This window comes from Populus trichocarpa, chromosome 13 (assembly GCF_000002775.5).
Source record: "Populus trichocarpa isolate Nisqually-1 chromosome 13, P.trichocarpa_v4.1, whole genome shotgun sequence".
NCBI classification, from domain to species: domain Eukaryota; kingdom Viridiplantae; phylum Streptophyta; class Magnoliopsida; order Malpighiales; family Salicaceae; genus Populus; species Populus trichocarpa.
This window is the reverse complement of record NC_037297.2, coordinates 12,505,372-12,521,895: the sequence shown is the minus strand read 5'-3', so window position 1 is coordinate 12,521,895 and position 16,524 is coordinate 12,505,372. Positions and strand designations below refer to the sequence as shown.

At 31.3% G+C, this 16,524-nt stretch overlaps 1 protein-coding gene and 1 pseudogene across 1 annotated transcript; one reads left to right on the top strand and one right to left on the bottom strand.

The window, feature by feature from the left end:
* Positions 1–3,693: 3,693 nt before the first annotated feature.
* On the top strand, positions 3,694–4,752 carry LOC18104495 (protein EPIDERMAL PATTERNING FACTOR 2). Its single transcript, XM_006376270.3, has 3 exons — positions 3,694–3,887; positions 4,054–4,118; positions 4,235–4,752. The coding sequence occupies exons 1-3, from the start codon at positions 3,797–3,799 to the stop codon at positions 4,427–4,429; spliced, it is 351 nt and encodes a 116-aa protein (XP_006376332.1). The 5' UTR covers positions 3,694–3,796; the 3' UTR covers positions 4,430–4,752.
* Positions 4,753–8,860: 4,108 nt separating this feature from the next.
* Positions 8,861–9,492, bottom strand: LOC18104494 (germin-like protein 9-3; annotated as a pseudogene).
* Positions 9,493–16,524: the final 7,032 nt, after the last annotated feature.

The following is a 16,524-nucleotide window of genomic DNA, read 5'->3' as shown; positions in this document are numbered from 1 at the left end:
ATATAATTTTTAAAGATTAAATTTCATCTAAAATTTAATTATTCACACTTAAAATACTTTCAAATATAAAAACATTTGACTTGATCAACCCGGGCTTGACCTGACACAATCTGTTACCTCTTTCTTTTTTCAAATTTTTTTTTTAAAACAACATTATTTAAAAAAATATTTTTTTGAATCGACTCTCTCCAAAGTTAGTTTTTAAAACTATGTCTAAAACTATCATATTTTCTTCATGGTTCTGGTCCTTCAAGTTAGTTTTTAAAACTATGTCTAAAATTATCATATTTTCTCCATGGTCCTGGTCCTTCTAAGTTAAATAATTTAGAAATTTTTCAGGACTAGGTTGGTAGTGTGTATTATTTAATAATTATCCCAATAATTATATATTTAATTTTACCAATACGCAAGATTACGTTTCATTCTTGTTTAAATAATAACAATGAAATTCTTTACAATAATGCTCAGAATAGCTAGGATTAATTTTTTTTTTTTAAAAATGCTATTAATTTGTTTGATGAGAAATGAAAAGAAATATAAAAAATTCAAGTGGTTGAAGCTTCTTTCAAAGTAATAAAAAGAAAAGCAACGAATAGAGTAGAAAAGCCTGAGTCGAAAAAAGAATTCCTCAATTCTTTCTCTCATTTAAAACTGTAGATGAGATATTCTATAATTTCATGAGTTCATTTTTTAATTTCATTTTAGAATTTCTCTCCATCTTTAATGGTAAATGAGGAGGAACTAGAATATCAACTTGGGGGATGGGATAATTAAATTGATACTTATTAATAATATGGTTTTTTAATGATAGTTTTTTAATAAATAATAAATTTTTTATCTGAATAAAAAAAATAAAAATGTATTTTTTTATTTTCTTAATTTTTATTAACAAATAAAATTGGAATTAATGAAAAAACAATCTAATCCCTATATTACTACGAATAGAATAGTTGGCCCCTCTACCTTTAAGCTACTATGGAACTATGAGAGATTAGATCTCATAGAGTTTAATTCTCGTTTTCAACCCATGACAAATATGAGTTTGAAGGGAGTGTTTGGGTGGGAGGTATGTCAGGTTTTTTTTTAAGGTACCATTCTTTTAAAGCACACACCATACTTTCTAAAAGCAAAAAATACATGCTTTTTAGGAAGAAGTGTGGTAGCTTTTTGAAAAAAAACAACCATACCTCCCCCCCCCCCCCCCCCCCCCCCCCCAAACATCCTCGAAGTTTCCTTTGTAATCTCTGAAATTGTTCCATGACTCATTTCATCTGTGTGTGTATAAAAGAATAGTAAAAATGAATATGATAATAGGGAATTGTAAAAAAAAAAAAAAAAAGCGATCTTCGAGATATTTTTCTTCATACTTGTTTTGCTCATTTCTATCTCCTTCCAATGAATTAATGATACAAAATCGTTTAAAAACTAATTCCAATATACCTCAACAAAATTCAAAGTCTGTTTCTCTTATTAAAAAGTGCTACTCGATAATGTCTATCCTTATTGGAAGTATCTTTTTTTTTTTAGTTAACATGGGTGTCCGGGTCAGCTTGCGCGCACCTCGACAAATCCCACGGGCCCTGAAGTTAACGACCATGTAAGCCTCCAGTGGTCATCATATGAGCAACCACAGGACTCGAACCTGAGACCACAGAGAAAGCAAACCTCTTGGTCCCAAGTTTTTACCACTGTGCCATCACCTAGATGGTTTATTGGAAGGATCTTTGATCCTATTGATAACTACTGAAACCAATAATTCAATTCTAATCTAATTAAATATTTTTGAGAAACCAATATAATGATTTTAAATATTTAAGGATATATTTGAAATATCTACAATGATAAGTGGTCATGGCTTGCCTTGCTTCAAGGTACTTGTGCCATTCGCGGAGGTTTCACACTAAATTTTATCTCACTAGATAATGCATTTTCAATTAATTATTATAACAAAAGCTAAATGGTGTGGAGTTTTTACTATTCATCCTTTTACTGTTCACCAAGACACATGTCATTGTTGATTGGAGCAGTGTAATGATGTGATTGTCATTACCAAAGAAACTTGCTAGGTATGCAGTTGGGGGTGAGGTTATCTTTTTCGTATGATATATTTAGCATTGAAAGAATGATTGGGAACAAAATGGTCCGTTCAGGTTTTTTAGGGTCTGGCTAATAAGATTACACTTGGGTTTGGCATGGCCACACCCCGAAAACTAAGGTCTCGCAGGGATTCCAGACCAAAATACCTTGGGTCTGGAAAATGATGTCATGTCCAAGGAACTTGGGTCAAGCATGGCTAGACCCAAGTTACATGGCCAGACCCAAGTTACTTAGGTTTGAAAAGGGTTGTGTCTAGGTCTAACATCACATAATATTATTATTAATATTATAAAAATTATTTTTTTCATTATTGTTAATATTATTAATATAATTATTATAAAAATTTGAAGAAAAAAATTATTGTTATTGAAAAGAAATCATAGATTTGATTTAAAATGTAAAATTAAACATTATTATTAGTATTAGTATATTAGTATTATTCTTAATATTAGTATTATTATTAATATTATTATGATTATTATTATTATTATCATCATTATTAATATTCTTAATATTAGTATTACTATTAATATTTATTACACGGGATCAGTTTTACCATGTCAGCACACCCATGCTATCAGCAGCAGCCAGTCATTCCTCATGCACAGTACTTGTGTGGCTGCAACGATGGGATACACGGGAACAACAATAAAGAAGGAGACGACAATTATCCATGAAGGCGCAGGGAAAAGAGTAAAACAAGTTCATTTAAGCCCCAGGCCTGACCTTCACGTTTATGGCAGGCCTTCACAGTAGTCCTTCACGTCTGTGAATAGGAATAGGAACTTCTCTTCTATATATTTTTTTACTGTTACACGTGAACTAGCCAATTTAAAGCTAGAGTACCAAGTGGTATTGTTCACTCAAATATAGTAAATGCGCATAAAAGAACACATTCAAATGAATGTTGTGTCATGATTTGCCCACCTAGATCCATAATTCTTCTCTTTCTGGTCAATCTCTTGTTACTATCTCAGGCACATAAATGAATGCTGGTCCTCTAGATATGTAGTTTCTGAACCCTTACGAGGAATAATTGGCTTTTATTTCATTAATAAATCACTTGCTTGGCTTAATTTGTAGAGAGATTTTGTCATGTTAACGATTTGTTGGCCTAATTCATGACAACTATTTTGCTGAATTTCCCTCCCAGTTTCTTTTTTCCTTCTTTGGGGCCCGTTTGCAATTTTTTTGTGGGTGTTTAGGCAAGTACCAATGCAGCTATAGAACATTTTGCATAATAAAAAAAGAAATGGACGGCAATATTAGTTGACTATCCAGACAATGGTCAGTAATACTAGTTGACCATCCAGATGTGCAGCTGTTTCATGTGTTGAGAATTGAATGCAGTATTCAAACTGTACTTATGATTTTAAATATACTTCTGTTGAATGTTCATTTAAAGCTTTGATGTGTGTGTGTGTGTGTGTGTGTGTGTGTTTTGATTTATTTTCATGAACTCACCAAAACATGTGAAACCTTCATAATTAAGATAGCCGTGGATCATGTGAAGTGTATCAGGTGTACTTCCATTTACATTTAAAACCGACCCCTTTCCCTCCTTGTAAAATTTATATATTCAGCTACTCACTTGTCAACTCCACTCAGCAACTTCTTTCTTGCAAGATCTCTTCTCTCACATTTCTTTTCCTTTTTTAGGATTTAAGTATTTCTTGATCAAGTTTCCCAGAAGGAAGCAATGAAGTTCTTAGTTGGAGCCCACAAATCTTTGCTTCTTATGCTTATTTTTATGGTTTTCATGGTTGGTAAAAGCCTCCGGCCTCATCATTGTAAGTGCACCTTAATCGACCATTTCTTCTCTCGATCTTCAATTGGTTTCAGAGCAAAATGACTCTTAAGTCTTATTTTCACTTCCAAAATGCTATCATCGTAGGATAGGAACATGAAAGTTATTACAAGCATGATCTCTATATTTATTTTCAACTATTTTGGTAGATACCAAGTCCAGCTACAGCAAAGAAGGTGCTTCAAATGGTGATGAGGCTCATGATTTCCCCAAGGTTTGTTTTCTGGATGTTTTTAAGGTTAACTTGTCAACGTTGTTAAGTAAATTTATTTATGGTGAACAAGGGTATTATAATTTGTGTGATCTTCTGGCAATGTACAATATGTGTAGGAAGCAGCAAGAGAAGAGCTAGGAATGGAACTATATCCGACAGGATCAAGCTTGCCAGACTGCTCTCATGCCTGTGGACCTTGCACTCCATGCAAGAGGGTGATGGTGAGCTTCAAGTGCTCCGTTGCAGAATCTTGTCCTATTGTTTACAGGTGCATGTGTAAAGGGAAATACTACCATGTGCCTTCAGCATGATTGCTTCAAAAGCATGCACTAGCTATTGCTAGCTCATTAATATAATTAATGGAGGACGTTAGCACTCCAGTAGTAATCTAGTAGCTAGCTAGGTCTGGTTTATGAGCGTGGATGTTCTGACGTAAAGTACTAGTGTTGGCCCTAATTACGTACGCCATGAAGTTATCTATGTGCATTTCGAAAGGGAGTTGGAAAAGATTTAGGAGGAGAAAGACGTGTAAATAGTGGAATCATGAGGTTTTGCTAGCTTGAATGGTAGAATATTTCAGATTTTGTTATGTGTTTTCTCCTCAACAATCGACTAGTGGAATTGTGTTTTGGTTGCTCCTTTCGTCTCTCTATGTTTACCTGTGTATGCATACTAAGCAACCCAAATGTATAATTTGTCGCGATTGCAAAGCAGTGTTAGCGTGTATAGCGTTTGAAAGTGAGGCCGGGATTACTATTTAAAATATTTTTTTTATTTAAAAATGTATTAAAATAATATATATTTTTTTATTTTTTAAAATAATTTTTTATATTATTACATTAAAACGATTTAAAAATATAAAAAATAATTAATTTAAAATAAAAAAATTAAAATTTTAAAAAACACAATTTCAACTGCATTCTCAAACATTATCCAAATTTCAATTAACACCCGTATCAACCCCCCTTTCTCTCATAATTTCAAGTTCAAATCTTTTTTTATTCAAAAAGAAAGAAAGTGATATTGAAGGAAGAAAAGGTGACAGAATGAGAAATTACTACTCATATATGTTCTACAGAATTTATGGATCAAGAATATTTTGAACTTCTTGGGCAGTAATCAGCCCTAAACAGGGAAGATTCTAGGATTTTCATTAATCCTCTTAAAAACGACAAGAAAAACACAAGAGACACCTTCCTTGTAGTAATTTAAATTATATTATGAAATTTTATCTAATAATTTAAGTTATTGGATTAAGATAATTAATTTTTGATATATTAGTAGAACTTTGATGACCAAGCAGTCACGAGTTCGAATCTTACAATCCTTATTAATTTAATAAAAATTAAACATAAAATAGTATAAGTTTGTGCAAGTTTCAAGTTTAAAATTTTTTTACAGAAGAAATGTATTAAAAAATAATATAAATTATATCAAAAAATTTTATTTAATAATTTAAATAATTGAAATGATTCTTTAACTAGCTTTTCGTTTGTTGGACTTAAATGGACTAACATTAAAAAAAAAAAAAAAGTTTAGGAATAGACTGTTCATTGGGGATCTCGAGAGGAACCGCGTCAGCCTCTTCCATTTGAACTGGGGCACTCCAGAACGGCATTGAATGCCACAACCTGGACAAAATAATTCACCTTGCAACAATTCTGCTCATCAGGCAGTAATTATTAACTCTTACAGAACAACATTCATTATTCCAACACATTCTTGCTTGTAAAGAACTGTTCAATCCTGGCATGACAATCTTGGCTTGATCTGGTTCTAAGTTCTAACATCTCCACATGAATTACCTTGGTGTGCGCGTGTGTGTTGTAGAACTGTTTTGACATTAAAGAAGTACTTTTCTCACGTAATGGCATAAGCTTCCAACCCTCTTGGTTCACTAACAGTTCAACAAATTGTTCTGTCACAACCGACATTACGATGATATTTTAAAAAAAAACAAATATTTAATATCTTGGTATAGGATTGTTCACACTAAAAGAAAAAAAAATATTATCATTCTTAAAACATTTTATGGTATTATAGTTTGCTTATAGTATTCTAACTCTGACATTAAATATTAAAACTGATATTTTCAACTATAATATTAATAAATATTGGGGTTGATATTTCTAACTCTAATATTAATAAATATCATGATTTATATTAACAACTGTAAATATCAAAAATCAATACTCTTCATAAATTTACTTATCAAGCAATCTTGAATTGAATTTTAAAATAGATATTGCACTCAAAAATATCACAAACAAACAATATTGTACCCGCACAGGAAAAAGCTTGCTTTGGCTCTTTATATATATATATATATATATATATATATATAGGCCTAATAAACCATTTTATTTGAGTCAAATTTTTAATGGGTTTGATAACATACAAATAAAAACATAATTTTTTTATTTCAATACCAAAAACACAAATATATATTTTTATGTTAAAACAAACAAAATAATTTATTTTTGGTGAACATAATATTTAACCAAAAAAAATAAATTATGCAAAAGACACATTTTTTTAGTTTTTTTTTTCTTGGCCATAATGCAAATTTTTTTATGGTTAAAATTTTTTGGATTTTTTTATTTGCTAAAAATAAAAAACATCTCTCTCTCTCTCTCTCTCTCTCTCTCTCTCTCTCTCTCTCACTCACACACACTCACACACACACACACACACACACACACACACACACACACACACACCCACCATCCTTTTCACTAATCACTCACACATATTTACAATTATCCCTATTCAATTTGTACAATAACAAACACAAAATCATCTAAATTTATATAACACCTTCTAAAAAGCGTCTGAAATTATGGTTGTCAAATTCGCAAGTTGACTCGTAAATTATATATAACATGTGAAATTGAGTAAAACACTTGAAAACCAGCAAACTCGGTCTAACTCGATTAAAATCGGTCAAATTCGGTAAACTCGGATCGAATTTACCAAGTTTGACAAAATTAACAAAAATTCTTAACTCTTCATCTCACATTCTCTGATTCTCAAATCTCAACCCTAGCAATAGCAGACTAACACCAGCAACGCCTGAGATTGCATCTTCATCTGCAAAGTCTCTGAGTGCAGCCTCCTCACCTTCTCGTCCAGCTGGCCTTAGGCGTGCTGCACCACTATTGAAACCTGCACCCAGGGCAACCCCGCAACTTCGTGCTAATGGAACTGTTTCTCATATGCAACCCCAACAGATTGAAAATCCTACAAACAGGGAATCAGAAGAGTTTGATGAGACGCGTGGAAAACTTCAGATGATTAGGGTCAAATTTTTGCTGCTTGCACATAGACTTTGGCAGACTCCCCATAATGTTGTTGTTGCACAGGTTTTATACAGACTGAGATTAGCTGAGCAACTGCGAGGTAGAAATGGTGGTCGTGTTGCTGGTTTTGATCATGCCAGTGCCATGATAGAGCATCTTGAGGTTGCCGGACAGAAACCCCTTGATTTCTCTTGTACAATTATGATTATTTTTTTTTAGTTTAACATGGATGTCCGGGCCAGCATAGGCCTTGAAGTTAATGACCATGTAAGCTTCCAATGACCATCATATGAGCAATCATAGGGCTCGAACCTGAGACCACAGAGGGAGCAAACCTCTTAATCCCAAGCTCTTACCACTGGACCACCACCTAGATGCTTTGTACAATTATGATTCTTCGAAAGACAGGTGTTGGTAAAAATGCCACTATCAACTCTATATTTGATGAAGTGAAGTTTGGCACCGATGCTTTTCAAATCGTCAGGTTTGCTGAGTTGGTTCTTGAATTGAATTGCTTCCACATCAGTAAATTATTTATTTTAAATTTATTATTTATTAGTTAATAAAAAATTACTAAAATTATATATAAATTTATATTTGAATCATGTATTTTAAAATATTTGATTATACATAAATTTTTATTTAAACTATATATTTTAAAATACTTAAATTTTAATTTTCTTATAATTTTACTATCGGAGTTTATTTAACTTCTGTACCTTATTAAAAATAGCTACTAAGATATAATGAGAATATTGAAACAGTACTGGCGCATGGAGATCAGACGCCGCCGTGGCTGGTGGGGCATGAACCGACGCTCTGGCGGCTAGAGAAGATGATGGTTGGCTGGATCGGGCTGCTCTTCTTCTCCTTGTCTGTCCTATACCAGTGATGGGTGTTGCCTGTTACATGCAAATAAAAGAAAACACCCAAACACAATCGGTTTAATTTCCCCTCTTTAGATTTGATTCTCTCCACCACGGCTGGGCCGATTTTGTTTCTTCCTTTTTAGCTGTCGTCGGGTCTATTGATGTTGGAACTGTTAACGGTGGAGGAAGAATGGGTGGAGACTGTTATGGACCAATTTAAGTTGCCGATTCCAATCACTAGTGGTGATTGTGGAGGTGAAGGAGTGAACGACATGCATGGGCATTAAAGAAAGGATATCTGGTTAATATCGTGATCATTAGCAGCATCATTACGTCTTTGGTTAATATTTTCTAAGATACGAACTTTACATTTCCAGTGAAGATTCAAAAAATGGGTTATGGAGAATAATTATTACAATTAAACAAGAAATTGAGACAAACGATATATATAATATAGCAAAGAACAAAGGAACATGCACCGGCTTCCTGGACTATTGGGGCGATTATTCAATACAAATCATCAATACAATATATAAGAGGAATAACAAGGAAAGAATGGTAATGAAGCCCATCCTCAAATCTTGGGTGCAAGACCAGCCTTGAGAGCTTGAATGGTGGCAACATCAGTCTTGAAGGCCAAGGCCAAGATGTTATCGTCAATGCTCGTGGCGAAAAGGGTGGTAGGAAGTGATACGGTCCCTGCACTAGCACTTCCAAAAGCAGAAATCGCCAGAGCTGTATTCTGAGCATCAGCGTTGTATTGGAAGTGGACGAGCCCCTTTGGGAATATGAACATGTCTCCAGCTTGTAGAGTCTGCGTGAAGAGCTTGTTGGTTGTGTCAACAAACCCTACTTGAAGAGAACCATCAGCAAGGAAAAGGAGCTCAGCTGAGCGAGGGTGAACGTGAGAGGTGGATTAGTAGTGCCAGCCGGGAATTGAAGAACTGCATACGAGACACTCTGACCTATAAGAGAAGGGAACTCAGCTGCGCTTACTTTCGAGACCTTGAGAGCTGAAGGTGGCTGTGCACCAACAAGGGCACGCATGCCAGTGAACGTGAAGAATGATCCATCAAATGTGGTTACATTTGGTGGGATTAAGAAGTCTGAAACAATGTCTGGGTCTCCCGCCATTGCTATTTGGACAACGGCAAATGGGATTACTAGCAATGAGAAAAAAACGAGGGTGGAAGAAGCTGAGGCCATGATGAAGAGAGCAGAGCTTCTACAGTCTGATATGGTGTTCTTGGATGATGTTCTTGGTTTTGAAAGATTTATTATATATATATAGATGTTCTTGGGAGGACACTAGTTGGATAAAAACAACTCAGTTGATGAGCATTACAATGCCATTGTTATTGTAGTCAATGCTTTGATTTTCTTTATTCATTGCAGTTTGATATGCTAGTTAAATGTCAAGAAAAAAAATTATAAAAAAAAAAAAGATTTTCCATTTTCCCACTCTATCGTATTACTTGTTTAGATGCCGGCACACATTGTTGCTGCAGCCTGCAGGGAATCAACAAAAAGAAAAAAGAAAGGAAGGCCTACGCTGGGCCAACCACTTGGACAGGCAATCCAGTGTTTTAGAGTGGCCTTAGCTGTACGAGGCCTGCTCCTTCACCTTCCTTGGGTTTTTTGGAGGAAACAACACAAAATTCTCTTGAACATTTTGGGTCAACAGTAAAGCTTGTAGATGCTATATCTGCCTAGCCCATGAAGCAAAACACACAGTCCACCTCCTATTTTCAATTGGGTTTTCTTGATAGTTACAAGCACTACTTTTAGATCCACTTTTTCATGGATTACATCTTGACCTTTGGATCTTGTCATGATTTATTTCTCTATACACAGAAGTGATTTTAATTTTCAAAGAACGATGGGATGCGAATCCAATCGCTGGACACAGATATGTCCAACGATATGAATGCCTCATGAGCTCTTCAAAACGTTATTATTGCCCACCATTGACTTTAAACAGACGGCAAAGACACCCTATCTGCAGCAAAGTTTGGATCTTCTTGTTAGCAGTGCCGGCTGCTTGCCTTGAGGTTTCTCCACCGTTAGTATTGCGATTTGAATAGATATCGTGTAAAATTTTAAAAATATATTTTTTTATATTTTTAAATTATTTTATTTTGCTATTATCAAAAATAATTTTTAAAAAATATATTATTTTAATATAAAAATACTTTAAAACACAACTATTATTAAATGTCACGTGTGGATGATGAACAGCGGGCTGCAGCCGTTCCCATTGAGCCTGCCTTGTTTCACATTTTGCTTTGTAGATGGCTTACGGGAGTGAACCTCCCTCCCATCCTCGCATGTTGAAAAGAGGGTATTCGGCAGCGAAAGGTCAAGTTCTTGAATATCTGGAAATTGCATGGGAGATCTGCATTTTGCTTTGCTAGAATTCCGAGAGCCTAGAGGCCGGCCGGCGTGAAAATTTCCACATCGTTGCACTTTGAATCCTTTTTGTCCAAGACTTTTCGGGTGGAATGGAGAATAGCACCGTTGAATGAGTTTGAAATGGAACTCGTTTTTCATGTAATGAGATAGGAATTAGCTTTTTTATTTCCCTCAACATCGTCTCTCTTTTCTTTTCTTTTCTTTTTTCGTCTCTTCGGAGACGTCTGATAATTTCTAATTAGAATGATACATGGAAGATTAGCGTGGACTTGTGCAAGGATGAACAGGAAAAAAAAAACATTGACAATTCAAATTGACTAAAATTTAATTTTTTTTAATACAACGGAATGAATTCAAATTTGGATACTCAATTTTGTTTTTAATTTCTCAATTTCAAGCTCTTTGATAAATAAAAAATAAATAAGCTCAAGAAACAGGAGCCAATGATGAATAATCGGAGATAGACTAATGGAAAACTATTGATTAAATTTATTAGTCATTTGAATTAATTAATTACCAGGTCAAAATATTATACATGAGATTTAATTATGTGGAGAATACAATAATAGTATGAAAAGAAAAATATGTAAAGAAAAATACTCTCTTTTGGATTCAAGGAATAATTACCATTATGAAATTAGGGCATGTAAATGTTGAAACAAGTCAATGAATATGCTCAATATATCTTTTATATATATGGATAATACATCTCAATAATATCTCTAGAAGAATCTTCTAGTTATTTTAAATTATCCCTGTAAATCACAAAGGTCTTATTGTATATATATACTCACTTGATATATTAATAAAATCATTATAGATATTCGTTATAAAATTTTTGTTTTTGACATTGCATCAGAGCTAAATTTTATAAGAAATTAGAGTTAGAATTTGTCTTTCCTAATCATATAATATTTTACATGTTGCATATTGTTGTGGCTAACGCCCCTTTCTTTTTTCTTGATCTTTCTCGCTATTCATCTTAGAAGACTATTTCCATCATTACCGTTATATTATTTTTTTATTTCAAAAATAATAACATTGATGCTTTATTTTTATTAGTTTATTCTCGTTATTATATATTTTTTATTTCACTCATATATTTACTAACTTAAGTATTGAAGAGTGTCTTATTTTAAAAAACTTATTCAAAACTTCATAAACACCTTTAATTTTTCTCATAATCTCAAATCTCGAAATTTTAAGAGGATGTTGTTGTCTTCTTTGAAGAGTTTTATATATGCTAGCTATTTTACAGCTAGCTAGCCGATTCAAAGTGAGGCTACCTAGCTAATTTTCAAACCAAGAATGATACCAAGCATGCATGAATGTTGGTCTATGCAGAGATGTGCCGACTGAAAGATAAAGACTTTGAACGTTTTCTTTATTTCATGTCCTTGGCTGCCTATTACTCTTCGAGAACACCTCTCTCTCTAAAATACCAAATATTAGGTTAAGAATCTACCATGTTCAAGTGCTCGTATGGCAGGTGGTAGCCATGTTCTTCTTTCACAACTTAAAGTTTACTTTGTCCACTAATTAAATTCCTTGTGTGATAGAAACCACGAGTTTAATATTACTCCTTGGAAGGAAAGAAAATGGGAGGGAAAAGGAAGAATTGTGAGAAAAGTTATTTCCATCCATGCATGGTGGTGAAGCTTGTGATGCGGGTGTGTTTGGTATTGCGGTAACTGTTGTGGTTGTGGTTTGAAAAAAATTGTTTTATAAAAAGTACTTTTAGTTGAGGTTGGTTTGAAAAAATAGGTGTTTGGATAAAACTGTGGTTGAAATTGAGGTTGAAGAAAAAATAGTTTAATGTGTTTGGTTAAGAATGCTTTTGAAATTGAGGTTATAAAATAATTTTAAAAATATATATATTAATATTGATGGTTTTAAATTTAAATATTGTAGAATTAATTACTCCTATTACAACAAGAAATAAAAAAAAAATTATATAAAATATTTTTTATTATTCCATTAAACTATTTATAATTCCATTACGTACAAAATTCATCCGATAAGAACTACAATTTTCATAATTTTTTGAGCGTAGATAAAATATTATCAGGTATAAAATTGATATTACAGTGCGAGTGAATTTAATTCACTCTATACTAGTTTTTGGGGAAAAAAATATTGTTCACATCATAGTGCGAGTTAATTTAATTCACTTTAAACTAGTGTTTTTTTTAAAAAAAAATGTTAAAAAATTTAACACACTGAAGAGAAAAAGAAAAGAAAAAAAAACCGTGAACAGTGCAAACACAGTGCAAGTGAATTGGACTGTTCATTGTGAACAGTGCAATTCTCTTGCACTGTTCAGTGAACAGTGCAATTAGCATGCATAGTGAGTGAAAAGCATGAATTCGTTGCTTTTCATTACCTGCGTTCCGAACGTAAAAAACATGTGAGATCCATGAACAATAACTTACTTTTTTTTCATTACCAAACTGCTGCAAACTATGTTTTAATTAAAACACAGTCGCAGTCGCGTAGCCAAACACCATCGAACACTGCAAAATAATGAGTTTGGCCACATTATACTAGAAAACAATAATAAAAATCTGGCTGTAAGTAAATCCCACCACCAAAAAGTTTTGGAACAAAGTTTTCAATATGATCAAATCTCATAACATTTTCTACTCACAAATTACGTTTGTGCAGCTCAATGTTTTGGATCTTTGTGTTAGCAAGGAAATTAATATCCCATCTCTATATTTTTTTCCTCTTTCAAGATTTTTACATATTAATTTACTGTTATGCTTAATTCATACTCTACAGTAATCTTTAAGGAATAAATCTAGAATTTGACCAGTTAAATTATACCCATAGAATTAAGATTATCAATAATCTTGTAATTATGATTCATTGGTGGTTGTTCTCACTTTCAAGTTTAAGAAGTCATTGATTCTTAAAAGAAGTTAAAGACATGTTATTTGACTGTTTGAGAATATGAAATCAATTGTTTTTTAAATTTTTTTATATTTAAAAATATATTAAAATAATTTTTTTTTAATTTTTAACATTAACATATTAAAATGATTCAAATAAATAAATAAATTTTTTTTAAAAAAATCATATTTTAGAAACACACTTTTGAACACAATTCTAAACGGGGTTAGGAGAAAATGAGCTTATCCTTGTTGACATTTGACAAATAAGAATATGATATTCAATTGACCACGTTTAACTTATTTATAGGTCCAAAATTCATTATTATTATTATTATTTTGTACATTAAAATGATTTGGATGATGCTCTTCGATTTTCCATGAGAGAGAATTATTTTGCATTGCTCCAAATGGACGAATTCCCAAGTCGGCAATCCACAGCTGGAAGTGAAAACGACAATTCAAATATCAAACAAATATTATATATATATATATATATATATATATATATATATATCCAATTTGAAAAAATTATAGAGAGTATTTCTCTTCGTGTTATTGATGTATAAGACGCCATGTATTTATAATTATGAAGCTCAATCATTTGCTCTTAGCCACTCCAAATGTTTATATTATCCTTTAATAGATCTTTGTGTTGAAACTTGCATAAAAAGACTGCGAGTTTAAAGATTTTCAGGCTTCCACGGGGTGTTTAGAAATATGGTTATAATTGTGGTTTAAAATATTTTTTACTTAAAAATATATCAAAATATATATATATATTTTTTTAAAAAAATTATTTTGACATCGGTACATCAAAACGATATGAAAATATAAAAAATTAAATTTAAAAAAAACATTATTTCAATCGTATTTTCATACACTAACTAAATAACAAATTGGATCAGCTTACATGCTTCCATATGATATTGTGTTAGTTATTGTTTTTTAAAATGTATTTTGCTTGGAAATACATCAAAATAATGTTTTTTTATTTTTATGCCAAAATAATCTAAAAATATAAAAAAAAACTTTAATTTAAAGCAAAAAAAAATACTTTTACATTGTAAAAACAAATTATGCCAATCAAAATAGGAAACACTAATAGACGTAAAACAAACGAGAATATACCAAGAAAATAAAAGTTTAGCCTCTTGTGGGATATGTTCTCAAATTTTGAGACATTTGTGGGTCTTCGATGGGACAAGCCTCGTAAAATTATAAATGGACATTGCAAATTTGAAGAACAAAACAAAAATTTCCCATCATCACTTGTGCCATCTTACGTTGAGAGGAGCCAATTTTCAATGTGATTGGTATGCAATTCAAAGTTTAAACTTTTTTTTTTTTCATAACATATTAAAAATTATTAAATTAGTTTTCCCAATAATCAAGTATTTATGAATTAGATTATATAGCTAATTCACTATAAAAGTATTACATTAAATAGTTGAATTTGATTACCATTATAGAGGATGAGATAATGTTTTGCATTGTATTTTTTAAAAATTTTTTTTATTAGAAACACTTTAAAATAATACATTTTTTAATTTTTTAATTTTATTTTTGATATCAGTACAACAAAACAATTCAAAAATATAAAAAGTTAATTTGAGATAAAAAAAAAATATTTTTCAAAATCACGATACTCTTGCAAAAACAAACATTGCATTAGATTTTATAACAAACAACTCATTCTCATATTTTATATTATTTCATATTTTTATAATTATTTTAGTGTGATAGGTTATCTAATAAAAAATATAATTTATTTTAAAAAATTATTTCAAAAGTTAATTTTGAAGAGAAATCATAACATATTTAGAATCATTAATCTAATAAAAAATATAATTTATTTTAAAAAAAATTGAATGTCGAGCAGGAAGGATAATGAATAATGAAATTTCACTATCTTTTTATTTTTTTATTTTTTTGTTTTTGAAAGTTTGAAATTTAAGTGAAATCACTATGGAGAGACAATTATTGCGTTACGTTTAATACACGGACCCGCCTTCGATGGTCTACTCTCTCCTGCAATCACAGCATGCCAAATCATCCCTCACAAAAAGGTTCCCCTTACTCCACGGAATAAGGGGTAGTTTTGTGATTAGCTGACATCTCCAATTACTCTGATGCCCTCCTTCTGCCACGCGGCGCCATGCAGAGCAATAACTTTAATCATTGGAAAGTCCGAACAAAATTGCTGATGCTGGGTTGTGTCCACCTTAAGCGCAGTATTTAATACTGTGATAACGCTTTTTTAAAGTATTTTTTATTGTAAATATATTAAAATAATTTTTTTATGTTTTAAATTTATTTTTAATATTAATATATTAAAATAATCTAAAATATATAAAAATAATTTAAAGTAAATTGTTTTTAAAAAAAAACACGGCATAACTACAGAGACAAACAAAACTTTACATATAGCATTAAAAATTATTAAGAAAAGATCTCATACGTGTCAGTTTACTACAATGCTTTTGTGATTTTTCTTTTGCCATTTGGAACAAGGGACAAATATAGTAAAATAAATCTTTATTTAGAAATAAAAATAAGGATATAAAATATATATGTATTTAAAAATAAATTTATATACTTTCAAAATATAAAATATAAAAAAATATATTCTTATCTCTCTATTTTTCTATCTAGTCACAAACATTACCAAGTACATACCAAGATTTTTTTTATTTTTTTTAAGGTTAAATTCATGTAAAGGAAAGGTGTCAAATGAGTTTTTTATTAAAAAAAAAATGGTAATAAAAACCTCCTAAAATGCCTCTAATGTATGTCCATGTTATAAACGACAAAGCCGTCTTTAATCATTTTTTAATTTATAAATAATTTATAATATTATATATATATTTTTAATTTCACCCTTTATTATTTTTAAATATATAAATAATCTATTAAATTACAAATATTTTTCAAT